Source organism: Ursus arctos, unplaced genomic scaffold (genome assembly GCF_023065955.2).
Source record: "Ursus arctos isolate Adak ecotype North America unplaced genomic scaffold, UrsArc2.0 scaffold_14, whole genome shotgun sequence".
Taxonomy (NCBI): Eukaryota; Metazoa; Chordata; class Mammalia; order Carnivora; family Ursidae; genus Ursus; species Ursus arctos.
In genome coordinates this window covers 17,647,564-17,674,628 of record NW_026622808.1, presented here as the reverse complement: position 1 = coordinate 17,674,628, position 27,065 = coordinate 17,647,564, and the positions used below count along the sequence as shown (strand labels likewise).

Sequence of the window (27,065 nt, the reverse complement as noted above, 5' to 3'; positions counted from 1 at the left end):
CTCTTTTTTTTTTTTTTTGCCACAGACTAACAGTGAGTTTTTAAGATGAATTTCCTTTCTCCTTTCGCGAACCATGATCACTTTGCCCTCCTGCCGCCTTCTGTCACTTCTGTCCTCCCCGGCTACCCGGAGTTGCCACGTACAGGCTCAGACAGGCTCACCTCGAACTATCTTCCTGACTGAGGTGAACTTCTGATCTGGAGACTTGAATTTGTGCAGTTTTGTGGTCAGCGGCTGCCGTGTGCCAAGCACTGAGAAACCAAGGTTGGCTAGGTGTTCCTCTCTCTCTCCTTTTACTTTTCCTTCCTGCCCTTCTAAGCAAATTTCTCTGACCCTTCCCCTTGAAAGTGCTGGGGGTACGTAAAGAACAGAAATTTATTTCTCAATTCTGGCGGCCAGCAGTTCAAATTCAAGGTGCCAGCAAATTTGGTTTCTGGCAAGAGTCCTCTTCTTTGTGCAGAAGGATGGGGTGGGAGGAGGGAAGCATCTGGGCTCCCTGATGTCTCTCTCTCTTTTTTTTTTTAAGATTTTATTTTATTTATTTGAGAGAGAGAGAAGCGGACTCCCCACTGAGCAGGGAGCCAGATGCAGGGCTTGATCCCAGGACCCTGAGATCATGACCTGAGCCGAAGGCAGACGCTTAACCAACTGAGCCACCCAGGCACCCTTCTCATGTCTCTTCTAAGATAAGGACATTGATCCTATCAGATCGCCTCCCCCCCCCCCCCCCCCGCCACCTGACGTTCTCATTTAACCTTAATGACTTCCTTGGAGACCCCATCTCCAAAGACAGCCACTCTGGGGGTTAGGGCCCCAACATACAAGTTTTGGGGAGACAAAAACACAAACATTCAGTCCATAACATGGATGAACCTTGAAAACATCGTGCTAAGTGAAATAAGCCAGGTACGGAAAGACACATACTGTGTGTTTCCACTGATGTGAGGTACCTCGAGAGGATAAACTCAGAGAAAGTAGAATGGTGGGGGCTGGGACTGGGGGAGGGGAGTTTTTGTTTAATGGGTACAAAGTTTTTTTGGGGATGATGAAAAAGTTTTGGGTAGAGATGATGGTGTTGGTCACACACATTGTGAGTATATTTAATGCTGTTGGATTGTACACTTAGGAATGGTCCAGTACATTTGGTTCTATACATTTCTTTTACCAGAGTACAAAATAATAATAAATAATAAATAAATAATAAATAAATAAAAGAAGGAAGAAAGAACGAAAAGGGGAGAGCCAACAACACCCAGCCCCCTCAGTTCCAGGAGAGACTTCCCAGCTTGACAAGGAGCAGTCCTGTTACTAGAGGCCAGGTGGGCCCAGGGCTTCCATGCCACAGGTGTCCTGCGCCAGCAGGAGGGGACAGAAGGTGACATCCCAGACCAGGGTCCTTGGTGGTTCCCTGGAGGGGCCGCTGCACAAAGCCCCCAGGTTCGCACCCAGGAGAAAGTCTTACTTTGCCCAGCTCAGAGTAGGGTAATCCTACGTCCTGCGGATTGCTCACTTCTCATGTTTTCTCATCGATTTTTATACTCCTCACAGTCCTGTTTGTCTCCCCAAAGTAAGGTAATTTGCAGTGAGATCCTCAGGCATTTCTCATTTCCACGATAATCCTCTGAGAATGTTTTGAAGTCTCCTTTCTTAGAAAGAACTATTCCCAGACCCTCCTCCTTGGCCATCAGAACTGCTTTCTGGGAGCTCCTCGGTGACTCAGTCGGCTAAGCATCTGCCTTCAGCTCAGGTCATGATCGCAGGCTTCTGGGATCGAGCCCCACATCGGGCTCCCTGCCCAGTGGGGAGCCTGTTTCTGCCGCTCCCCCTGCTTGTGGTCTCTCGCTCTCCCTCTCTCTGTCAAATTAATTAATTAATTTTTAAAAAATCTTAAAAAGAAGAACTGCTTTCTGGAGTCTTGGTTGCATGGTGTCCGGCGCCTTCTTCCAGTAATCCTTTCTGAGAGGCCATGCCCTTTGGTCTTCCCCCTGTTGAGGTAAGGGGAAGGAAGTCCCCCAGTCCCGGCCCCCACCATTCTGCTTTCTCTTTATGAATTTGTTCCAGTCCAGAATTCCTTACTGTTTGTGCGGAGGCGTCCAGTGAGCAATGAGTTCTTTATTTAAATATATACTTAGGACACATGGTTTTATTCGTTGTCAGATGCTGTGGGCTGAATTGTGTTCCCCCCAAATGCCCATGTTGAAGCCCTGGCCCCCGGTGTGATGGTATTTGGAGGTGGGGCCTTTGGGAAGTAATTAGGTTTAGATGAGGTTATGAGGGCGGGGGTCCCCACGATGAGGTTAGCGCCCTTGTCAGAGGAGACCCAGAGAGCTTGTTCTCGCTCTCTCTCCACCCCTTGAGCACCCAGGGAGACCTCAGCTGGCTGGCCGCAAGCCAGAGAGAGAGCCCTCCCCCGGGACCGAGGCTACTCACACCTTGATCTTGGACTTCCCAGCCTCCAGAACTGTGAGAAATTAATGTCTGCTCTTCAGCCCCCCAGTCTGTGGTACTCTGTTCTCGCGGCCCACGCTGACCAAGACCTTGGTCATGAGTGTTCTTTCTGGGTATTTTGCTGGTGGTGCTTTTGTTTATTTCAGACTTTTCCTTTTGAAATCATTATGGACTCACAGCAGATTGCAAAGGTCACATGTACCCTTCACCCAGCTTCCCCCGGGGTTCCTTTCTGAGTAACTGTTGGGATATCAAAACAGAAAATTGCATCGGGGGGCGCCTGGGTAGCGCAGTCGTTAAGCGTCTGCCTTTGGCTCAGGGCATGATCCTGGCGTTCCAGGATCAAGTCCCACATCGGGCTCCTCCGCTGGGAGCCTGCTTCTTCCTCTCCCACTCCCCCTGCTTGTGTTCTCTCTCGCTGGCTGTCTCTCTGTCACATAAATAAATAAAATCTTTAAAAAAAAAAAAAAGAAAATTGCATCGGGACAGTGAGTGCGTCTGGTTCTGTGCCATTTGATCACCCGTGACCACCACTGTTACCGAGGTCCCGGGCTGTTCACCACCATGGAGATGAACCCCTGCACATCCCCTCCACCATCGCCAACCCCAGCAGCCACTCATCCCTTCCCATCCCGGGAACTCCCATCATTGCAAGGATGTGACATAAATGAAATCATCCAGTGTCCTTTTCAGCTTGGCTTTTTTCTCTCAGGACGGCCCCTGGGAGGTCCACGCGGTTGTTGCATGTCCATGGGGGGGGGGTAGGATTCCGTGGTCTGCACGGACCGTGGTTTGTCTGGCCATTTACCCCGCAGGACATCTGGGTGATTTCCAGTTTGGGGCTATTCCTGAATAAAGCTGCCACAGACGGTCACATACAGGTTGCTGTCTGGCCATATGTTTTGTGTTCCTCTGAAATTAATACCCGAGGGTGCTGTTTCTGCCATTTTCTCTGCACACTGCCCCGCTGTTTTCCAGGCTGGTGGCACCATTTCCCTTCCCGCTGTGACCCAGCTTCCACACGCCCTCGCCGGCTGCAGAGCCGTCTCTCTGGTCTTGGCCCTGCTGTACTGCTGTCTCCTGGTGGCTTTGCGGAGCACCTTTTCCTGCGCTTTTTTACCATCTGTAGGTTTTCTTTGGGGCAATGCATCTCATCCCTTTGCTGATTTTCTAAATGGATCGTTTGTGTTTTTATTACAGAGTTTTGAGAGCTTGTTGTATGTCCTACGTGCTAATCTTGGGTCGGCTAGGCGGCTTGCAGAAAGCCCAGCCCCTCTCCCCCATCCTTTTAACGAGCGAAAGTTTCTGGTTATGATGAAGTCAATTTAAAGGTTTTTTTGTTGTCGTTGTTCTTTTGTGGATCAGACTTTCGGTGTCTTATCAAAGAACACCTCATGAACCAAACCCTAGTTCCTGAAAATTGTATCCTTTGTTACCTGTGAAGCATTTTATACTGTTAACATTTTTCATATCAGTGTGGTCCACTTTGAGTTCATGTTTGGGAAAAGCATGAAGTTCAGGTTGTGGTTCATTTTTATTCCCCAGGCACACAGGAATTATTGTCCTATTTTTAACTTCCAAAATTATCCACAGATTAGTAATACAGACTATTTTGCAGTATCTTTTTTTTTTTTAAGATTTTATTTATTTATTCGACAGAGATAGAGACAGCCAGCGAGAGAGGGAACACAAGCAGGGGGAGTGGGAGAGAAAGAAGCAGGCTCATAGCGGAGGAACCTGACATGGGGCTCGATCCCAGAACGCCGGGATCACACCCTGAGCCGAAGGCAGACGCTTAACGACTGAGCCACCCAGGCGTCCCACTGAGCCACCCAGGCGCCCCTATTTTGCAGTATCTTAATTCACAAGTATATCACTCGCTGGCATAACCCATATGTCCTGCATGGTATTCCTGCAAAAAATTCATATATGCTATTAACATTATTCTTTTGCTGTGTGGAAGGGATTTTTCGAACCCAGATCTTAGGATCAGTCACTATTAAACATTATTTCTCAATTTACAAAACCATTTATACCAGGAGCAATTAAGTGTGGGTGGCGGCATTATGGATTATTTCTCCTTTTATGCCTTTTTGTGATTTTTAAGTTTTCTGCACACATAGTACTCAAGAAGATAAGCACTTTTTTTTTTATGGCGTTTACTGGGTTTGACGTAATTTGGGAATAGAAGGCTCGTGAATGATTTTTATTGGCTAATATCGGGTTTAGGAAGAGTATTCTTTCTGGCTCACGCTTACCTTCTAAGCCCCAAGATGCTTTTTTTTTTCTCCTTTGTCCCCTGAGGCACAGGGTTAAGGTTTTTCGTTGTGTGGTGTTTCTTTCTCTTCTATAGCTTTGTCCGTCTTCATAACATCTTGCTTGTGTAACGTCAAAATAAAGCAGGGCAGAGAAATCAATGAGTTGTCTTGGAATCGATTTAGTCTATTCTCAGGTGGCTGGAAAGCCAGGAACTGTGAACCGAAGACTTCATTTTGTCTCAGATTTTCTTAATTGTCTCTCGAACACTTGCCCGAAGCGCGTGCTTGCTAGAACTCTCCAGAGACAGGCGGCAATCTCAGCCTGAAAGAAAAGTCTTCACTGAGACAAAGGATGGGGGCAGGGATGGGGACACAGGCCCTCAGTAAAGATGAGAAAAGTAGCAGTTATTTTGAAGCCAAGCCTTTGAAACGGCTGTGCAGCTGGGGAAGGCCATTCCCGCCTAAAGCTGCCACTTGGCTGGTCCCTTTGTGTGGCCTTTTGCAGAAAATTGGGGGGAGGGGGACTTCTGTGCCAGGGCCCAGCTGCCTTCAAAAGATGTTCCCAGTTGCTTTCCCATTGAGCAGCTGAAGGAATCTGCCATTGAGAATATAAAATTCTTGCTGCAAAGTCAATATTTTTAGAAACAAGTATGCTTCTAGATTGTAGAAGACAGTTTAAAGCCAGTTAAGATGGTCACTGGATATGTCACATAGGGCTTCCTCCAAAAAGGAGCAACAGGTTTGTAACTATAAAGTCTCGTTAACGAGCGTTCCTTGTGAATCCTTACGATTCTACCAGAGCTAATGGGTCGTGCTTGTGTATCGGGGAAAAGTCTGTAGCCTAAAGGACCTATGAGACACCAGGGTCATGCTGGCAGTACAACTATGCTGGAAATTAGCCCCTCTGAACCTGAACTTCACAGTGCGGGGCCTGAAGCTCGAGCAAAGCATGGGAATACCTCATTTTATCGCACTTTGCAGATACCGCGTTTTTTACAAATTGAAGATTTGTGGCAAGCCTGCTTCAAGCATGTCTGTCCGGGCCATTTTCCCTCACTTTGTGTCTCTGTCACATTTTGGTAATTCTCATACTCTTCTAAACTTTTTCTTTATTCTCTTTGTCATGGTGATCTGTGATCTGTGAAAGCTCAGGTGATGGTTAGCCTTTTTTTAACAATAGAGTGTGTGGGTTTGTTGTTGGTTTTTTTAAAGATTTTATTTATTGTCAGAGGGAGAGAGCATAAGGGGGGGGTGGGTTAGCACAAGCAGAGGGGAAAGCAGGCTCCCCACTGAGCAGGGGGACCAATGCGGGACTCAGTCCCAGGACTCTGGGATCATGACCTGTGCCGAAGGCAGACGCTTCACCAACTGAGCCACCCAGGCACCCCAATAATAAAATGTTTTTTTTTAAGGGGTGCCTGGGTAGCACAGTCAGTGGAGCATGTGACTCTTGATCTTGGAGTTGTGAGTTCGAGCCCCACGCTGGGTGTGGAGATTACTTAAAAATAAAAATATTTTTTTAAAAGGTGCTTTTTAATTAAGGGATGGCTATTGTTTTTAGACGTAATGCTATTGCACATTTCATAGTTGACAGCGTAGTATGAGCATAACTTTTATAGGCACTGGGAAACCAAAAAATTCCCGTGACCCGCTTTATCACGGTGGGTCTGGAAGCGAACCCACCGTATCTCCGGGGTTCGTAAGTAGGATCATGCTGTCTGTCACACAGGCTTAGCCATCCTTAGTGCTCACAGAGACCACTCTTCCAGACACCAAGACAAAACAGGTTTTAAAGAATCATCATCATGAGAACAGGCTGCTGTCTGTGTTGCTGAGAACAACGTGTATTTTTTTTCCTCTCTGGGCAGAGAACTTTTTCCATTTTCTCTGCTTGCTTCTTATTTTTGTCCCTGCCCCTTCCCTGGGTCCCCTCGTAGAAACGGCTCTGCGGCACAGTCTCTGCAGCGGGCCCGGCGCGCCGATCGATGGCCCCTCTCAGCAGTGGGCAGACGGTGCTAATTAGGCTCGGAAGCCGCTCTTCATGGCAGTGCAGACAGTGCTAGGCAGCCGTGCGCCCGACTTCCACGCCGTGGCCCGGATCCCAGCACCACGCCACGGCCCGTCCGGCCCGCCGTGGCTGTCTGGTTTCGGAAAACACGATGGTGGGGCGAATACGCTCAGAGCCAAGGGCAAGAGCAACTGGCTCACGCTGGGTTCTCCTCCTGCAGAAAGATGGCTCTGGCTCACGGAGTTTATTCATTTGCTTGATAACTTGACCAAGATGGGCCTCACATACCCTACGATCCCCCCAGTTAAGTGTACCGTTCAGTGGCTTTTCGTAGAGTCACAGTCCCCACGATCGGCATTTGATCCCCCAAGAGAACCCTTACACCCGTTAGCCGTCACCCTGCATTCTCCCCCCAGGCCTGCACAACTGTTAAACTGCCTTCTGTGTCCTTGGATTTGCTGGTTGTGCCCATTTCCTGGAGGCGGGCTCCTACGATCTGCGGTCTTTTGTGTCGGGCCCTGCCACGCGGCAGAGCGCCGGGTTCGTCCACGTGATAGCCAGGATCAGTGTTTCATTCCTTTTATGGCCGAGGGATACTCCGTGGTATGAACAGACCACATTGTGTTTCTCCGTCCTTCGGTTGACGGACATCCGGGGTCGTTTCCACGTGGGGCTGTTGTGAATTACACTCCCGGGAGCGTGTATGTACAGGTATTTGTGGGGCAATACCTGGTCGCTTCTGTTGGGCACATACCCAGGAGTGGAACGTAGGGTGACTCTCTGTTTACCTGTTTGAAGAACCACCAGTTTTCCAAAGTGCTGCGCCGTTGTGACTTCCCACCAGCCGTCCCACAACTTCCATGTGTCTAGGTGTAGGAAACTGCCCCCAGAGGATGTTCGAGGCTCCCAGCCCTGGCAGGCAGACCTCTGGGCCCTGGGTGCCTGGTGTTTGAGGGTATCCAGGATTTGTTTTAGCCAGATACGGTAAGCCATGCAGGTATGCATATGACTGACTGCCAGGAGAGAAGTTTGTACGGAGCGGGAGGCAGGACACGCCACCGAGGGCCACAGTGGGAGGCCCTGGGGTCAGTCAGAAGCCAGAGGGCATGATGGGAAGACGTGGGCAAGAGCCTTTGCTGTGGTTTCTGTGGGGAGGAATGGGTGGGGGTGAACAGGCTTAGGATTGGCTAGTTTGAAAAATCTCAGTGGGCCCTGGGGCATAGGGGCTGTCCCTAGTTGTCTGGCACCTGCCCCAGGGGTGTTCAGGGCAGGGGGACGGTGGCCCGGAGTGCGAGAGCCCCATATTCTAGGGGTTCAGCGTGTGGGCTCTGGATTGGTGGGCTCGCATGTGAGAGGCGCTCTTGCAAGTGAGTCCTTGACTAGCACTTGGAACCCGCCAGCCCTGGGAGGGGCAGGCTTTCCTGGGTCAGCAGGGGCCCAGCTGTCAGATCATCAAAAACACAGAATAGAAAGACGTGGTTGAAACAGCCGGGCTGTGGCAGAGGCACCAACACGTGTCCGGATCAGGCAGTTATTTCTGTGGCCGTGCAAGGTACAGAGAGACGCAAATAGTGATTGTCCACCCCTTATTTTAAGTCTTAGTTAAGTACTTTGAGAGGGGCAGTGGTGGCTAGACCCTCCAGGGGAAAAGAATGATGTATCCCAAGAGGCCATATTGCTGCCAAATGAGGAGCATTACGTTTTCCTGTGAAAAGGCCCCCCAGCTCGGATACTTTTTGGGCGTATGTGTATAATAGGTCCTAAAAGGCCGTACAAAGAGTATCAGCGCTCTAAAGAAATACGGTATGTACTTGAGTAAACAAGGGGGTTCGAAAACGTCACCATAATTTCTCACTCGACACCTTTCTTGTATACAGTCAGTCCTCCTTTATTCACGGATTCTGTATTTGCAAGCGTACCTACTCGCTCAAATTTATTTGTGACCCCAAATCCACACCCGTGGGGCCTTCACGGTTGTGTGCGGGCATGTGCGGTGAAAAACATGAGTCACCCACCATGCATGAGGCAGGACAAGGTGACACCCTGCCTTCTTGTCCCAGCTTGTACTGTAGACAAGTGTCGTTAATGCCATGCTCTTCGCATTTTTGTACTCTCCGTTGGTGGTTGGGCTGCTTAGAATGGCCCCCAAGCATCGTGCTGAAGGGCCGTCTGCCATTACCGAGTGCAAGAAGGCTGTGATGCCTCGGACGCGGAGAATCCACACGTGAGATACGCTCTGTTCAGGCCTGAGTTGTAGTCCTGGTGACTGTGAGTTCAATGGTAATAGTCAGTGATCAATAGCGTATATTAAATAAGGTGTCTTTCAAGAAAAGCACACATAAAACAAGGTTACGTACTGAGGGGTTTATGGAAGTGTAGGCAGAAGCTCCCAGGAGCCCAACTTTGCGTCTCCCCTAGGAGCAGATTCAGCACTGGCTAATTCATGCCTGCTGCGACTCCACGGAACGTCGCCACGGTGAATACTGAGAATCAGCTACAACTTTTTATTTTGAAATCATTTAAGATTCACAGAAAGTGGGGAGTCTGGGTGGCTCAGTTGGTTAAGCGTCTGCCTTCGGCTCAGGTCGTGATCCCAGGGTTCTGGGATCGAGCCCCACATCAGGCTCCCTGCTCAGCGAGGAGTCTGCTTATCCCACTGCCTCTGCCTGCTGCTCTCCCTGCTTGTGCTCTCTCTCTTTCTCCATCAAATAAATAAAATAACATCTTTAAAAAAAAAATAAAGCCCCAGGTATCCTTCTCCGAGCCTCCCCCAGTGATAATCTCTGATAACCACTGATAATCCACGGTCAAAGCCAGGACACTGGCGTTGGTAGGCTGTCGTTAACTCAGGGACAGACCCTATTTGGGTTTTGCCGGTTGTTACATTGCACTCTTTACTGAGGGAAAGGGAATGTATAGTTCTATGAATTTTTTTTTAATTTTATTTATTTGAGAGAGGGAGAGCACACGAGCACGGGGAGGGGCAGAGGGACAAGCAGACTCCCTGCTGAGCGGGGAGCCCGACACGGGGCTCCATCCCAGGACTCCGAGATCATGACCTGAGCCGAAGTCACTTCACCGACTGAGCCACCCAGATGCCCTAGTTCTATGAAATGTTATCCTTGGCATATGCAGATCTGAGTAACCAGCACCACAGGCAGGATGCAGAACTGTTCCCAAAGAAGCAATGATTTCTTTTTTTCAAACTGTGGTAAAATATACATACACATCAAATTGACCATTTTAACCATTTTTTAAGAGTATAGTCCAGTGGCATTAGGTACGTTCACATTGGTGTGCCACCACCCCCAACGTCTGTCTCCAGAACATTCCATCTCCCCACACGGAGACTCTGTCCCCAGGAAGCTCGGACTCCCCATCCCCTGCCCCAGCCCTGGCTCCCACCAGCTCCTCTCTGTCTGTGTGGACGGGACTCCTCTGGGGACCTCCTGGGAGTGGGGTCCTGCAGGATGTGTCCTTCTGGGTCTGGCTGCTCTCGCTGAGCACAGTGTCCTCGGGGTCCCTCCACGTCGTGGCAGGTGGCAGGATGTCCTTCCTTTGTATAGCTGAATAATATTCCGTAAAACAATGATTTCTTGACCTGTTTTGTGGGAGGCACTGTCCTCCGTTCTACTGGGGAAGCAGACAATGGATGATCAGAATAAAGAAATGATGTCGTATGTTAGAGGGGGGCAGCTTATCATTCATTCTTTCCGCCGAAATTCTATCCCTTGTGCCCCGGAGTCCAGTGGCACCTGGTGTCCCTAATCATGACCCTTGGACACGGATACCTCCAAGTATCTTCTCCATTATCAAGGGAAGGTTTAAGTTACAATAGATTTAGTGTACCCATCATTCATTAAAATTCTTTGGGAATGGTGATTCCCAGAGGGTGTTGATGATGACACTTCCTCCTGTGGACTGTGATTAAAGCAGAACCCATCTGACTTCAGGCAAGATCTCGGCTCACAGGAACACTCTGTCACCCAGGCAAAGGACTCATTTCAGGGTTTGTCCCGTATTTGTACATTTGGGTCATAATTGCCTGGGGGGGTTTCAAGTGGTATAGAAATGGCAGGAAATGCCTGCCCTGGACCAGGGAGACCTCGATTTACGACTTTCACCTTTATGAATGTGGGTGTTCGTATAGGAATGATATCCTCAGCACCTTTGTCTCGGCGATAATAGTAATTGTTAGCCACTTAGGATCCTGACGCCGGGACGTCTGAAGTCACCGACCAGATGTCCCCTTCACCATGCGGGGCCGTGTTAATGAATGGCTGTGAATCTGTGCTCCATATGGAACACGGTGTCACCTGCTTGCTGGTGCAGTTTCCGCTGGTAAGCTTTGCTCATGACTCCTTGACCAGAAATGTTCTCTCCGACACACACCCGCCTGTACACTTGCAGCCGGCCTGCATTTCCACCTAAGTTAAAACTCTCTGGGGGCACCTGGGTGGCTCAGTCGGTGAGGCGTCTGCCTTTGGCTGAGGTCATGATCCCAGGGTCCTGGGATCGAGCCCCGCATCAAGCTCCCTGCTCTGCGGGGAGCCTGCTTCTCCCTCTCCCTCTGCCTGCCACCCCCTGCTTGTGTTCTCTCTCTCTTTCTCTCTCAAGTAAGTAAATAAAATCTTAAAAAAAAAAAAAAATCTCAGAATGTTGAATCCCACTCCCCAAAAAAGCTCTTGAAAGAAGTACATTCATTTTTCTCTGGTGCTGGTCCCTTACCCAACCCTAAAGGTCGTGGTCTGCATGCTGCAGAGAACCACAGTCCCCACTGCTTTACCTGTGTGACAGAAACCCATGGGGGGGTGCATCGGGGACCCAGGAGCCAGGTCGGAAAGGCTAGTGGACAGATCTCTTGCTAACGCTGCTGGTTATCCTTGCCTGGAGGAGTGCTTTCAAGTGTGCCCTTCACCCTGAGACTGAGCGAGCCAAGCAGTCCGTCTCAGCCAGACTCGATTTGTCAGATTGGAGAGGGTGACAGTTTGGCTTTCTGAGGTTCATCTTTCCGTGAGTGGGAAAGGTGATCAGAGCACACACGCGTCCTACTACCTCAGTTCCTACCTTAATGAGTGGAGGCGTGTGAAGAACCCTTTGGAGCCCCCGTTGTGTGTTAGGTTGGTTTATAACCCTTGTATAAGATAGGATCGACCCCTCTTGTCCGCTGTGGTGCTCAGATTCCATTAGCGTTCTTACGATCAGGGGCGTGTGTGGCCGTCCATCATGCCTGTGGTCTCTGGGTCTCAGAGTCATCCTGACATCTGATTGCGGGTCAATTAGTCGTGAGTGTGTGTGCGTGTGTGTGTGCGTGTGTGTGTGAGACAGAGAGCGAGAGATGTCAGCACGAGCCACACCAAGTGCAGAGCTCCCTGTTCAGTGATCTCAGATTATTTACAGTGAATCTAAACTCCTTTCTGCTTTTTTACCCCCTGCCGAGATGGAAGGGGTGTCAGGATTTTTTTGTTGTTATTTTACCAAAGGAGAAGATACTGTGCAATTTCCAACTAAATGGTCACAGTGGGGACCAATTTCCTGCCCTCCAGACCTGCTGTCTCAGCCAATACAGTAGGAGAAGACGCAGCTTTACATTTCTAGAAGGATCACACGGAGGTATAAAAACGGCACAGCCCGGCCTCGCGCCGCGCTGGCTCTCGGAGCCCCGACCGTGAACATGGGGAACACGCATTCCAAAAGCAGTGACAGAGATAGCGCGCTCCACGGCCGCCCGGAGCTGTCTTTCTACAGCTCTTTTCCTCGGAAATGGAGCGAGAATGTCTTTCTGGATAACGAGCTGCTGACCTCCAAGATCCTGTCCGTGCTGCGGCCGCAGTCGGAACGGGGCTTTCGGACGGGCCACCTCCGCTACCCTGCCCACTTTCTCAGCACCAACTCTGTGTTTGCCTCTGTCGCAGCGTCCCTGAAGGAGCACCCGAGGGCCACCCTCTTGTCTGATGGCAGCCCGGCCCTGTCCAGGAATGTCGGCATGACGGTCTCACAGAAGGGGGGGCCACAGCCAGCACCCAGCCCGGCGGGAACGGGGACACAGCTTGGGTAAGTGGGGTCCTGTCCCTGCGCCAGGTGCCAGTGAAGGGGGGGAAGGAGGGAGCAGGATGTGGCATCCTGCTGGGACCCCGCAGCTGGGCTCTCCGAAGGGAGACCCTCAGGTCCGTTTGAACCTGCTCGTTGGCCCCCAGCCATGCCATGAAATTCCTGTTAACACTGGCTTCGGAGATTCGATCCTCTTCTTTACTGAGACACCGTGTGTTCTGGGCGTACTTGGCCGTTGTTTCATACTCTGGAAGGGCCCTTGGACAGGGTTCCTGTCTGTGCTCGAGATGATGCTAGAAATCCCGCTGAGGTTGCCGCTGTTTATGCCCTAAGCTTGTCCTCGAGGACTTGGAGTTGGTGTTGCCCTAATCCTCCACTCAGCCGTGTTCGAGTGGAACATCTAATACTAACAAATGTCGCTGTGGCGGTCCTCGTACGGGCTGGCGAGGAAAGGAGCCGATATCTTCTTCCACTAAGAAAGGGCTCTCCCTCCTCCCTCAGCTCTGTGACTGTGTCCTCCCAACTCTTGCTAGAAAGAATTCCAGGGGCTCCAGTGGGCTCTGGTGGCCGTTAAAGGAAGCATACGATTTAACGCACCCTTAGAACGTACCTGGACGTTGGATTGACGTTAGTTACGATGGAGGAAGTCCTGATGTGACGTGGACAGACAGTCTCCTAATTCTTACAAAGGATCTGTGACAAAGTTTATCTTGAAATCCAGAAAGTTCTCCGATAGATTTGCCTTCATAGAGTGGGCATGTGTGTTTAACTCATTATTTTAGAATAATCGTTTTTGTGATTTTTATTTAGACCGGTCACAGGAGAGATGGATGAAGCCGACTCTGTATTTTTAAAATTTAAGCAGGCAGCCGATGACTCTCTCTCGCTTACATCTTCGAATGCCGAGCCCGTTTTTGTAGAAGGTACAGTCCCCCTCGATTCCTTCGTGGACATCCCGCAGTCTCCACCCACACGGGAAGGGCTGGGACGCACACAGTGTGTCCACGGGATGCGGGCCGGGGCGGCGCAGAGCCAGCGAGGCCCCAGCCCCGAGCAGCAGCCTCCTGTTCCTCCCTCAGACCCCTGCACGGCCTCGCTGAGGAGTGAGATCGAGGCGGATGCCCGCAACTTCGAGGCCGAGTCCTGGAGCCTCTCCGTGGACGCAGCGTACGCAAAGAAACAAAAGAAAGAGGTGGTGAAGAGGCAGGATATTCTCTACGGTAAGAAGTTCTGCGCCGTCACGCTGACCTTCCACTTACTCCTTTTCCACCTTTGTTCTGATTGGTTGCGCCTGCGAGTCCGGGCTCCACTGAGATCTCAGGCTCCTCCCTGAGACTGTAGGGCCCACTCCACCTGCTCCCCCGGGGCAGGCAGTGAGGTGGCCCAGGAGGGCTTTGTGAGAATCTGTTCCTGAGGACGAGTGTGGCCGAATGCCCTATCCTGACTCATCCCGACCCTGCTGGTGACCCTGAGAGAGAAGACCGTCTGGGCCCATCCCAGCCATCCCTGGTGACCACAGACAGGCCTGGGTGGCTGTGACGAGGGGGTTTGGAAGACATATGACACAGCACTGGCTCCAGGGTGGACGCCCTGGCTGTGGGCAGCCCCTCTCCTGAGATGGGGATTATAGGTCACTGTGCAAACGATAGCTTTTGGACACAGAGCCCATCCCTGGGCCAGGTGCCATGTGGGGGGCCCCACGTGTGTCCCTCCAGGCCTCTGGACCCCCATAAGCAGGATGATGAGGACCCAAGACACCCTCACTAGAATCTGAGGCCTTTCTGTCCCCAAAGCCCTTACTTGTTCTTATGATTCTATCTCCGTGGGAATCATTCCCCAAGACTGAGAGTGTTGTGTCGTCCGAGGAGGTATTTTCTGTCCCTCGTCAGTGCTCCGTGAGGAGGCTCTGGCATATATGTGTCTTCACTTTCCACTCATGTCTGGTTGGCGATGGTGGGGCCCACTGGCCCCTGCGTCCCTCCACGTCTCACACCCTGAGCTTGCTTTGTTTTTTCTTTTTCTTTTCTTTTCTTTTCTTTTTTTTTAAGATTTTATTTCTTTATTTGACAGAGAGAGCAAGCACAAGCCGGGGGAGCGGCAGGGAGAGGGAGCAGGGAGCCTGACATGGGGCTTGATCCCAGAACCCCAGGATCATGACCTGAGCCGAAGGCAGATGCTTAACCAACTGAGCCCCCCAGGCACCCCTCACACCCTGTGCTTTCTGCCCAGGCCAGAGTAGATTGGGGTGTGGGCAGGAGAACCCTATAGATGCTTTGCCTCAGGGCCCCAGACTCCGGGCAGAGATCCTGCAGGGAGGGACAGAGAGGACCAGTCTGGATGCTTCCATCTGGGCAAACACAGACTGCCTCCAGCCCCCACAGCTGGCAGCCCTGGGCCTGGCTCTGCTGACCTCTGTCTGGTCTCTAGCAGCTTCTAGGCCTTAATTTGAACAACAGCTAAACTCCAGCATGAAACCTAATCCGCCTTTGCCTTTTACCGAGAATTAAATTCTTCACGTGAACTCTGCTTTTCCATCGGTTAGAGTCTGGGTCTGGTCACTGATGTGCACAGGCGTGTAGTTTCGCCTTCCAAGGAATAGTGTTCACCAGAACAATCTTCCTGCTTAAAACAGCCTCGAAATGTCTTTGGGCCTGAAATCCTCCTGTGAATTGGAGGTCCCAGGACATGTCCTGAGTCCTCTCTTTCCTGACATCACTCCAGTCCTTGCTGCTCCCTTACACTGGGACTCCTGCGGCACTGGGCTGGGGGGGATGGGAGGCCCGCCCCCGGGCAGTAACACCACCAGGGGAAGGGCCTCGGCGGAGACCTGGGAGAAGCCAGCCAGGCGCCTGGTGCGCAGGCGGTACACATGCGTGCCATCTTGGGACGCGGGAGGGCGGAGTGGCTCAGTCCTTGGGTCCGTGTCCCCGCAGAGCTGGTGCAGACGGAGGTGCACCATGTCCGGACACTCAAGATCATGCTGAAGGTCTACTCCAGGGCACTGCAGGAGGAGCTCCAGTTCAGCAGCAAGGCCGTCAGCCGCCTCTTCCCATGTGTGGACGAGCTGCTCGACGTGCACAGCCACTTCCTCTCTCGGCTGAAGGAGCGCCGCCAGGAGTCCCTGGAGGAGGGCAGTGACCGCAATTACATCATCCAGAAAATCGGGGACCTCCTGGTGCAGCAGGTGGGCGCACTGGGACGGGCACCTTGCCCGGATGCCCTGCCTGGTCTCTGTTCCGTGCGGTCGTAGAAGGAGCACAGCCTCTGTTTATGGAGAGCCTACAGCGGACCGCGGTCCCGGGCCTTTGCAGGTGTGCAGGCAGCTGCTAGGGACACAGAGGCCTAAGTGCCCGGTGCACCTGTGTGCGGCCTTGCATTCTGGGCTTCCGTTTGGTTGCTCGGCTGGGCTCTTTGTTTTCGGTTTTCTGGTTTTGACCTCCGTGTTTTTGGCTGTGAGCAGCAGGTCTGTGGTAAAGGGTGCCAACCCTGATTTGACTTCTGAGTCGACATCCGAGCCTAGGCCAAAGTTGACAGAGGGGACCCGGAACTCCTTGTCTGACTTCCGAGTACTCCAGGCGTCCGGAGTCAGCTCATGAGAGTAAATTGGAAGAATACCCCTTTTGCTCTTCTTTTATTTTTTTAGGATTTTATTTATTAGAGTGCAAGAGAGAGAGAGAGCATAATCAGGGGGAGGGGCAGAGGGAAAGGGAGAAGCAGGCTCCCCACTGAGCAAGGAGCCCAATGTGGGACTCGATCCCAGGACCCCGGGATCATGACCTGAGCTGAGAGCAGACGCTTAACTGAGCCACCCCGGTGCTCAGCTTTTAAATGTTTCTAACATTCTTTGGCTTAAATGTACTCCTCTTTCCTGGATTTCAGGAAGTTTTCTGGCGCTCCGACACAGTAAAGCCCGTTAGAAAGTTTCCTTTCCTTGTGTTACTGTACCTTGCGACGAGACCACCCCCACCACCCCCACCCTGTCCTGAAGCATTTCCCTGCCCGAGTGTGTTAGACGAGAAAGTGGAGTCAGAAGTACACTCGAAACGTATTTTAGCAGAGTCAGCCGAGCCAGACGAGAGCACTCCCAGGTGCTTTTCCTGCTCCTTTCCACTAACCTCTCCGTCGTCTTTCTGCAGTTCTCCGGCGAAAGTGGGGACAGAATGAAAGAAAAATATGGTGTCTTTTGTAGCGGCCACAATGAGGCGGTCAGTCATTACAAGTTGCTACTGCAGCAAAACAAGAAATTTCAAAGCCTGATCAAGGTAAAAAAAAAAAAAAAAGTTTTTTTTCTTAATAAAAAAATGTATCCTCTTTGCTGTAGCTTGTGTCCCACAGGACTGTAGCCTTTGGGAGAGCTTACAGTTATAAGGTAGCCGTTACAAACGAGCACTTTTCAGGTGTTTGTTTCCTTCTTCACCACAAACTTGTTCAGAACACGTCAGGGAAGCCCAGATGTAAAACAAAGCAGAACATACCTGCGGCTTTGTTCTCGGCCACACCAGCAGGCCCCGGCGCGGAACCTGCCAGCCGTCATTCCTCAGACTGCCGAGGGGACACAAGTGTCGTTTCAAGGGGCCACTCTGCCCTGGGATCTGCCCCTCCCTCACCTCCTTCCCTCTCAGGTCCCCACTTGTCCCCCACCCCCGTGCAGGTCCTCAGAGCCCAGACCCCAAAAACACAGCATCCAGCCTGAGTCCGCCAGGTTGGGCAAGACCCCACCTCCCGCATCCTTGAAAACGCACCAGGGTCAAGGCCACTTGGCCGTCGGCATGTGCCCTGCAGCCGCTCCCTCACCTGCTGCTTGGTCCCTGAGGACTTTAATTCAAAGTGATAGCTGATAACGAACGTCTAGAGTTAAGAAGGGCAGGTTTTTAAATCCCGCTCCCTCACAGTTGCAGTGGATAGACAGAAAAGGGAGAGGGTCGGTCTGGGGCTGGCCCTCAAAGCTCACAAACCCCACGGGACTCTTCTGGTCCTGCTCAGAAGTGGCCCTCACGATTGCTGGCATTACTGGAGTGCGTGAGTGCAGGGGGAGCAGAGAAGCAGAATGTGTGGAATGCTCTGGAGGGCACCGGAAACTGCTCTCCGCCCTGCCAAGAAACGGCTTCGGATGACGGCTTCCTGGGTCCTTAGGCAGAGGTGTGCGTGAGGAGCCAGCAGGGGGCTGACTCAGGCACAGGCTCGGGCTAGTTCCAGAGTCTTCGTATGTGGATATGTGTGCACGCGTGGGTGTGTGTGTGGGTGTGCGCACACCCCCCGGGTGGTTCTGGTTTCTTCTTAACGGGTCTGACAAGGAGGGAGGCTGCCTTTGCCTCTGTGGCCTCCCCGTATACAGCAGTCAGGGCCCTACTTTCAAAGAATAGTTGAAAAGGTCCTGGTGAGCTGAGAAAGGGAGAAGCCCCAGCCGATCTGGCACGAGACAGGATGCCAGCAGGGCCTTTTCTGTTCCACGTCATAGAAAATTGGCAACTTTTCCATCGTGAGGCGGCTTGGCGTGCAGGAGTGTATTCTTCTGGTCACTCAGCGTATAACCAAGTACCCCGTGCTGGTGGAGCGCCTTATTCAGAACACAGACGGTAAAGTAGCTCCCCTCGCAGCCCTGCCGTTGCTGCTTTGAGGGCCAGTCTCTGTCTTTCTGCCCCAGGCTAGCAGTGGATTGGATAAGCACCCCTCTGTGCTCCATCCCTGGTTGTCTGGATTCATGCTGAGTGCTGGGGCTTCCAACCCAAGAAAGATGGGGTGCCAGGTCTTATTTGCCCACTATTACCCCGTACCTCTGGCATAGGGTGGGCCGAAGGCGGCCCTGGGTCATTGTCTGGGGAGTAGATGAACGTTGACCCAGACAGGCACATTCGTGTCGCGCGCCTGGAACCTGGAGTACCCTCCAGGAAACGGGACACACGGCCCCGCCTAGAGTTCTCAGAGGCCAGGGCCTGACCACACCTGACCACCCCTGACCACACCTCCTCCACCCCCAGGAGATTTGGGCCCTGGGAGAAGGAGCAAATTCTCCCGCCACAGAAGCCACCCTTTGGAGTGAGGGGAGCCAGCTCTTGGTAATGGCGGCAGGAGGAGGGAATGTCTTACGAAGAGCTGGCGGGCCAGGGGCAGATGTCTAGCAAGGAGTGGCCGCAGGGCTATGCACGGCCGCCTTTCTTTCGGAGAAGCATTTACATCTCAGGAGATCCGAGTGGGAAGGTGGATTCTCGAGGGTCCTCCGAGCCGTGGCTGCAGGGGCCGGCCCTCGCAGCCCCCAGCGCGTGTCCCCTCGCGCGTGCTTGTGGAAGGCGGTGAAGGGAAACGCTAACTCTGCCGTGTGTGGCAGCTGACACCGAGGACTACAGAGACCTGACGCAGGCCCTGAACCTCATCAAGGACATCATCTCCCAAGTGGACGCCAAGGTCAGCGAGTGCGAGAAAGGCCAGCGCCTCCGGGAGATTGCGGGGAAGATGGACTTGAAGTCCTCCAGCAAGCTCAAGAACGGGCTGACCTTCCGCAAGGAGGACATGCTGCGGCGGCAGCTCCACCTGGAGGGGACGCTGTGCTGGAAGACGACGTCGGGGCGCCTGAAAGGTAAGGCCCTGTCCCTCGCCTCTGCCGGGGGCGGCGTCCTCCTGGAGGAGCGGGTGCCGGCGACGCAGCCACCGCGGCCTGGCTGCTCTGTGGCCCAAGGGCGGTTGTGCGCCGAGTCAGAATGAGACCGGCAGCCAGGAGTGGAGTAAGAGTGAGGCAGCACCCTCTTTCTCGGGCTTTGAGGTGTTGCGGCATCCACCAGGAGGGCCACTAGATCAAGGGGGCACACGGAGCCGGGACTCCCCAAGTTTGTCAGAGGCCCCGGGATGCCAAACAAGCAGCCGCTGAAGGGCCCGCATGTGGGTCGACGCGCCACCCGGACCACTGACCTCCACGGCCCTGAGCATCCCATGCGCTGCTCGGGGTGTCCTCCGAGCCCCACCTCCGAAATCCACAGTGTACTTCAGACCAGAGAGCACTCAGGACTCAGCCCTGAGTTCGTGGTTCATTTCCTGCACTGCTGGAAACATCCTCACCTGTGCATTGACAGCATCTTTTTGTTCTTTTCTAATAATTTTTTTAAATATTTTATTTATTTATTAGAGAGAGAGACAGAGCACAAGTGGGGTGAGGGCAGAGAGAGAAGCAGACTCCCTGCTGAGCAAGGAGCCCGATGCGGGGCTCGATCCCAGGACCCCGGGATCATGACCTGAGCCGAAGGCAGACGCTTCACCGACTGCGCCAGCCAGGCACCCCCACATCAGCATCTTTAAATAGATCTTTAGGGGAGTGTTGAGATGGCCAGTGACCAAATGTATTTGTCCGGAATTTGCACAGGCGAGCATCCCGCGGACGGGCTGGACACCGAGGTGGGCGGTAGGAGGCCCTGCCCTCGGGGCTTTAGTCAGTGGCCCAAAAGGGAGAAATGAGGAAACAAACAGAAACTAGTGAAAAGTGCAATAAATGCTTCAGAGGAAGCCAGCAGGCCGCAGTCGAGAGAATCGTGTAGGGAGAGGCCGTCTGCTCTGGGTGCTGCGCCAGAGGCCGCTCTGGAGAGGACCGTGCTCACACTTCCCGAGACGCAAAGGGCCGTTCAATTCAGGATGTGCGCCTGTGAGCCAGAGCTCTGCTGCGCAACGCTCCTGCGGGGACAGGCACCGAGCCTGCTGTCACCCGGGGTCTCCAGGCGCGAGGGGCCTGAGACAGGCTGCGAGCGGCCAGCGGCTTGGGTCCCAGCTGACCTGGGAGCGGGAAGAACGGAGGGGCAGTTCCCATTCGAGAAAGCAGCAACAGGCTCTCAAAGAGCAGACCTGCAGACGACGGGGGATGGGACGGCAGGTGCCCAGGCCGGGCAGCAGCCCAGGAACCTGCGGGAGGGGACTCCGGCCGTTGGCGTGTGTGAAACGTTGAAACCCAGGAGGTGCTAGTGAGGTAGATGGAAACCCTCAGGCTCCTGCAGGACCATCACGGCTCCGGGCCGGGTGTCCAGGACCCCTCCCCTGGGGCCGAAGCCTCTCCGGAACACTCGTGTGGCCCTGCGACCCCGTGGGACGTTTCCTTCTGTGCTTTCTCCGTAGATGTCCTTGCTGTCCTGCTGACTGACGTGCTTTTGCTGCTACAAGAAAAGGATCAAAAATACGTCTTTGCCTCTGTGGTAGGTGTTCTGTCTCTTCAGACAAGAGGTCCTGCCCGCCTTAGGGACCTTAGGGGCCCTGCTGGAAAGCTGTCTGCACAGATGGCGGCTGTATGCTAACCCACTGTCCCAGGTCTCCCAGGGCCAGAAAGTTCCAGCAAGGGAGGAGTAGAATTTTCCGAGACCCCAGGGTCCCATCTGGTTACCTGGGGAAGCTTTTCAGGGGGTCACGCTAACATCCTGTCCAGTCTTAGCCTTTACGTTTCTGTGGCTCTTCCTGTCTCGGGGCTCAGGGGCTCCAGCTGACTGTCCTGCGTCCTCTCCCGGGTAGGACCCCAGTCGTACTGGACTGGACCCACCCTAATGACTTCGTTTTACCTTCATCACCTCTGTAAAGGCCCAGCTCTAATCACAAAAGGGTCTTTTCCCCCTAGATCGCAGGTATCCCTGCTCTGAATTATTTGAGAACAAAGGGGGCACATCCCCCCCACCCCCTTCCCTTCAGACTCTCGGTTCCACAGCTGCTTAGATGCAGCAGGGTGAAAGGGGTCCCCCCCCCGCCTTCCACCCACACAGGACTCGAAGCGCCCGGTCATCTCGTTACAAAAGCTCATTGTGAGGGAAGTGGCCAACGAGGAGAAAGCCATGTTTCTGATCAGCGCCTCCCTGCGAGGGCCCGAGATGTACGAGATGTACACCAGCTCCAAAGAGGAGAGGAACACGTGGATGGCCCACATCAGAAGGGCCGTTGAGAGGTGGGAAGGGCCCGTGTGTGCGTTCCCTCCCCCCAGCTGTTTTGCCCTTGGCTTTGACAGTGGGCAGAGCAGCTGTGACCTTGAGATACCCAAGAGAGTGCTGGAGGTCACGGGTAGGTAGGAGACCGCTCTGCTGTTCTTCTCCCTCATTCTGCCTTGTGCTTTTTCCATCCCTCTCATCTAAAGGGGGCACGTGGCCCCATTCTGGCTCCTTCCGGCAACAGCTCAGCTGGTCAGATGCTAAAAAGGCCCAGATGTTGCTGGCCAGTGAGTGTGGGGCCAGGCTGTCCTACCCTGCTGTACTGGTGGGATGCAGTGAGTGACACCTGACCCAGGGGTCAGACCTGAGGAGGCTGTGGCATCCTGTCCTTCTTCCTTAGGCCACGGGACCCCTGGGGACCCCAGCCCAGTGGCTCTTCATGATGCCTGGCTCCTGGTCCACCTGACTAGGGAAAGTGGTCTGGGCCTCAGGCCCAGGCAGCCTGCTGCTGCTCCCTCTTTTTATGCCTGGAAGCTTCCTGAACCTGCTCAGAGCTCCCTCAATACTCATTTTCAGCTCTGCAGGTCCCCAGGACATGAGCTGTCCTCAGTCTCCTCCCCCACACGGTGGCCAGGCGTGGAACCTGTGGCCGGTGACGTGTGGACACTTGGAGACAGGATCAGTGCCGATGGCCGCCTTCCTCTTCCCCCTCATGTTTCTTCCGCCCCGTTATCAAGACCAGTCACCCACAGGACAAGACGCTCTGAGCAGCTGGTCCTGCCGACAGAGCTCAGTGCCCACCGCTGAGGTCAGCCTGCCCGTGAAGCATTGTTACCCATCTGCCCCCTGTCCCTGCAGCTGTCCGGACGAGGAGGAGGGGCCCTTCAGCGAGGCCGAGGAGGAGAAGAAGGTGTTCGAGGCCCGCACCCTGAGGCTGAGGGACTTCCAAGGTAAGGGGAGTCGGTCTGGACCTCCGTGCCCACAACGTGTCCCCCATATGGTGAGAAGGCCCTGGGACCGCCAGTGGCATTTCTGTCCTGTCCCACTGGGATTGGCCCTGGAGCAAATCTGCACCCGAGCAACCAGGCGTTTTGCTGTGGGCCGTGTCTCATCCCGCAGCTCTACGGGGCCTTTGCGGTGAGGCTTTGTCATGAGATAGTGGCGCTCGGGGTCCCTGAGCCATTTCCAGACACTCTAGCTTTGCCACACGCCCTGCCCCCTGCCTCGGACCCTGTGCAGCAAAGAGCTTGCTGTGGGTGTCCCGGGTCACGTACGTAAAAACCCCAAGAGGACTTGGAATAGCACAGGACCCCACAGTCTCCTTCTAGAGCCTGGCAGACCCAGACCAGCCCTGGCTTCGTGGCTGCGGACTCAGCTTCTTCCTCCCTGTTTTAATCTGTTTTAACTGTTTTATTTAGCTATAACTCCGACACGATACAATCCAGCCATTTAAAGTGCACCATTCGGTGGCTGGTAGTGTCTCTCACGAGACCGTGCAGGTTCAGATCACTATTTTAGATCATTGTCATCACTCCAGAAAGAAGCCCGGCCCCGTCAGCTGTCACTCCTGTTCCTTCCTCCCTCGCCCCCTGGTAACCTCCGTTCTGCTTTCTGTTTCTGTGAATTTGCCTGTTCTGGGGACCTTGTGTAAATGGAGTCTTGCAGTGTTTCTCCTTTTGTGTCTGGCTGACTTCACCGGGCGGGATGGTTCAAGGTTCAGCCACATTGTAGTGTGTGTCGGTTTCCTTCCTTCTTAAGGCTGAATACTGTTCCAGTGTCAGATGCACCCCATGGGCCTATCCGTTCCCCTCCCCGGGTTTAACAGATGCCTGTGAGATATCGGTGAGGTCATGGCCAAGAACAATACCGGGGACTTTGTGGTCTCAGTCGACCTCCCTCTTCCCCTTCACTAACTGAGTCCTTTATTTTTAAATTAGGGAGCATTTAGGCCATAAGGACATAAAATTAGGTCGTATGTATTTTATATGTCTTTGTGCGGAGAGGTGTATGTTTGAGGTTATTCGTTAGTAGAAATGTCCAAAAGAAAGGGGGCGGGGGCACATCCCACTGACCCTGGAAGCACCATGCTAATGCAGTGTTCGTTCAGGCTCTGTTTCTGCCCGGTGGTAGTAGAACACATGCCCTGCATAGACACGTCTCTGCGGATGGCACGGTTCTCCAATAGTATGGCTTCCTCACTCATTCCTGACGGGATTCCTCCTGCATTAGGAATAGATACTTTCTCTCTGGAGATAGTGTTTCCCATCTTGGATCAAAAGCTGGTCCATGGGGGCGCCTGGGTGGCACAGCGGTTAAGCGTCTGCCTTCGGCTCAGGGCGTGATCCCAGCATTCTGGGATCGAGCCCCGCATCAGGCTCCTCCGCTATGAGCCTGCTTCTTCCTCTCCCACTCCCCCTGCTTGTGTTCCCTCTCTCGCTGGCTGTCTCTATCTCTGTCAAATAAATAAATAAAATCTTTAAAAAAAAAAAAAAACTGGTCCATGAGGGACGCTCACCAAAATCAGGAGCCAGGCCGGGCCAGCCCCTCCCGCCGTACTTCCTGCACCCTGCACGTTCCTCCAGGTTGACAAGGGTTTGAGAAACGGCAGTAAGACCATGACCGGAAGGGAAGGGACAGAATTGCGTTTTGCATGTGACATGATTATTTGCCTGGGAAATCTAATAGAATCAACTAGAAAAGTATTGGAACCTGTGAGGGCGCCCAGTAGTCCAGCTGAATGTGCCGTGTGCACACGGGCAGCCACCAGTGAGAAAGTTGCTGTCACAGCAACAACAACAAAAGCATAGAACCCAGAGACCTTAAGGAGTTTGGCCTAAATGCCTGAAGGAGTCGTCTCAGGAGAAGAAAACGAAGTCTCGTAAGAGTCTCGCTTAGGCCCACGCTAATGAATCGGCCTGTTCTGGTCCTTGCACCCACCCCACAGTGTTTGGTTTCTGTAATCGGGGCGAGGATCAGAAGATAGGACTGTGCCCTCACCTGCCCCGAGGGACGTTGGACTCAGGGTGGGCTGCGGGTGGAAGCCGGGCCCCGGGGAAGAGGGCCCCGGAAGGCCAACCCCTGCCTCTTGTCGCTCTGCAGAACGATTGAACCTGAAAGACCAGCAGATCGCGCAGAGCCTTGGCGAGAAGCAGCAGATCTACCTGGAGATGGCGGAGATGAGCGGGCTGGAAGACGTCGCTCAGTCGCGACTCCTCTTCCGAGGAGGGGATCCCTCTGAGACCGTGCAGGGGGAGCTGATCCTCAAGTCGGCCATGAGTGAGAGTAAGGCGCCACGCCTGGGGGTCCTTGGCAGGGGTGGGGGGTCCAGGCGTGCTCCTGGGAGCAGCGCTGACACTCCTCACCTCCTGGCGTCGGCTAGAGCCAGAAGGCCCGCAGACGCCCCTGGCAGACTTCCAGCATCTTCTCCCGGGCGCCTGCTCCATGCAAGTCAGCACCACACTAGGCCCTTGGGATCGGAAGTCGGCAGGTTCCCCCGGCTCAGGAGGTTCTCCTTTCTGAGAATGGGGTCCCTGATGATGTCCCCAGAAATCTTGGCGCACCCACATGTGGTGGGTCACTTCAGAGGGCTCCAGGAGCCAGCAGGCCTTCCGGGAGGGCTGCCCCCATCTAGGCAGAAAGAGGCTACTGAGCATAGCGGCCACAGGAGGGCGCTGGCTAGTTCGTGGCCTGCTGGCTTTCGGGGGCACAGCCAGGGGCCTTGCCCGAGCCCCTCGCGGCCCCCACACAGCTAGCTGCTGAGCCAGCCCCACACGAGGCCCAGCGTGTGTCCGGCCAGGCAGCCAGGGCTCATTGGGTCCAGCAGGACAGCTGGCCCTGCTTGTTCAGTGGCAAACAAGAAAGACAGCTGCTGCCCTCTAGACCTTTTCTTCAGAGTGAGGGGAACAGAGACCAGAGGGGTTCCTTGTGGACTCTGCGTCTGCTCAGTCTCGTTTCCTCCAGCCACACTGACCTTCTGCTTCCTCACATTTCTTCAGTGGCCATTGTTCTTGGCCGCCTGAGGACCCTCTCGTATCCTGTGCCTCAGCCTGGAATGTTCTCCCCACCTCCTCACTTGGCCAAAGCCTGTTTGTCCTAGAGCGTCTTGCGTGACCTGACCTGCCCCCAGAGGCCGCTCTCCAGTGGCCTCAGACCGTGTGTATGACGGTCAACACACACACACACACACCCATGTTCTCCACTCGGCCCAGCGCATCCCCAGCCTCTCCCACACGCTGGCCCGTGGTCCAGCCTCTCCTGCAGACACGGATTGGCATGTCCGATTGTAGTGCCTGAAGTTGGGGAGTGCACAGGTCATGGGGGCTGAAGTCCCATGTCGGGGGGTTAGAAGACCATGACCAGCGCCCTGCAGGCTTCTCGGACCTGAGTCCCCGGGCCCCGGCACGCTGACACCCACAGCACGGCGCACGGCGTGACTCGGTTCCTCCCGCCTCCTTCCATAGTCGAGGACATCCAGACCCTGATCTGCAGGCAGCTGGGCAGCGCCAACGGCCAGGCGGAAGACGGGGGAGGCTCCGCGGGCCTGCCCCGCAGGGCAGAGACCTTCGGGGGCTATGACGCTGTGAGCAGCCCTGGCAAGAGTGAGTGGTGCCGCGTCTGCCTGGGGCTTCGCGGGGCCCCTCCAGCAGCAACAAGAGGTTGTGCGGGTTCTTGGAATGTTCCCAGCGGCAGAGCCAAGGCATTTGCTGCTGGGCATCGCCGCTGCTGCTTCCCCCCGAGTATGAACCCTCTGGTCAGGTTCTGGAACCTTCAGGGTGTTGTCGGTCGGGCTCTGACAGCAGCACATGGGCCAGCCCCTCCCTCTCCTGCCGGTCTCTGTGTCTCAGATGCCGCCATGGCGGCCCGGCCACAATTTCCTACCTGGGTCTGGGGGGCGGGGGGCCTGGTCCGGACCCCTGTGGGACCTGCAGCATCCTCACACGCCTGCATTGGGCTTTCCAGACGGCGGCTTGAAGAAGGCCTGCAGCAGCGACCCCGGCCCCCGAGACTGGCAAGGCCTGGTGAGCAGCCTGGACTCGAAGCCCTGCAGCACCCCGGGGGCCTCTGAGGAGGCCCCACCTGCCGTACGTTGCTTCCTTGGGATGTTCCTGAGCCAAGTGCAGAGTCAGGCCAAGCCCTTCTAATTCGCATTCACAAGCGTGAGCAGCTCTGTGTCTGGGGTTGTCTAGTTTTGCCGTCTCAGGACGCCTAGCGACCAGCGCCATTGGCGTTGTACCGGGAAAGAATCTCAGCCCAGATGAACCTGCAGGCAGGCGAACCCCCACGTTCCCTCCCGCGCCTCCCAGGAATGGTACTCGGTGCCCAGGAGGGAGGTGAGGGCGGGGACAGGCCCAGGGCGGGAGCTGTGGCCGCATCAGCAGGCGAGGGGCGATGGGGGGACCGTGAGTTGTGAGTCTGCGC

The 27,065-nt window shown here is 54.1% G+C and overlaps 1 protein-coding gene across 4 annotated transcripts in view; it reads left to right on the top strand.

The window, feature by feature from the left end:
• The window catches only part of ARHGEF18 (Rho/Rac guanine nucleotide exchange factor 18), an 81,567-nt gene that overhangs the window by 49,625 nt on the left and 4,877 nt on the right, over positions 1 to 27,065 (top strand). For 3 of the 4 annotated variants that reach the window (XM_026481313.4, XM_057311495.1, XM_026481314.4), the window contains 13 exons: positions 12,630 to 12,768; positions 13,576 to 13,688; positions 13,845 to 13,985; positions 15,699 to 15,949; positions 16,902 to 17,027; positions 18,224 to 18,341; positions 19,091 to 19,339; positions 20,857 to 20,933; positions 21,489 to 21,667; positions 22,506 to 22,597; positions 24,747 to 24,929; positions 26,108 to 26,245; positions 26,607 to 26,728. In XM_026481313.4, coding sequence (XP_026337098.2) covers positions 12,630 to 12,768; positions 13,576 to 13,688; positions 13,845 to 13,985; positions 15,699 to 15,949; positions 16,902 to 17,027; positions 18,224 to 18,341; positions 19,091 to 19,339; positions 20,857 to 20,933; positions 21,489 to 21,667; positions 22,506 to 22,597; positions 24,747 to 24,929; positions 26,108 to 26,245; positions 26,607 to 26,728 — 1,928 coding nt within the window. The remainder of the gene's footprint in view (positions 1 to 12,629; positions 12,769 to 13,575; positions 13,689 to 13,844; positions 13,986 to 15,698; positions 15,950 to 16,901; positions 17,028 to 18,223; positions 18,342 to 19,090; positions 19,340 to 20,856; positions 20,934 to 21,488; positions 21,668 to 22,505; positions 22,598 to 24,746; positions 24,930 to 26,107; positions 26,246 to 26,606; positions 26,729 to 27,065) is intronic. The other variant, XM_057311496.1, reaches the window with a different exon arrangement.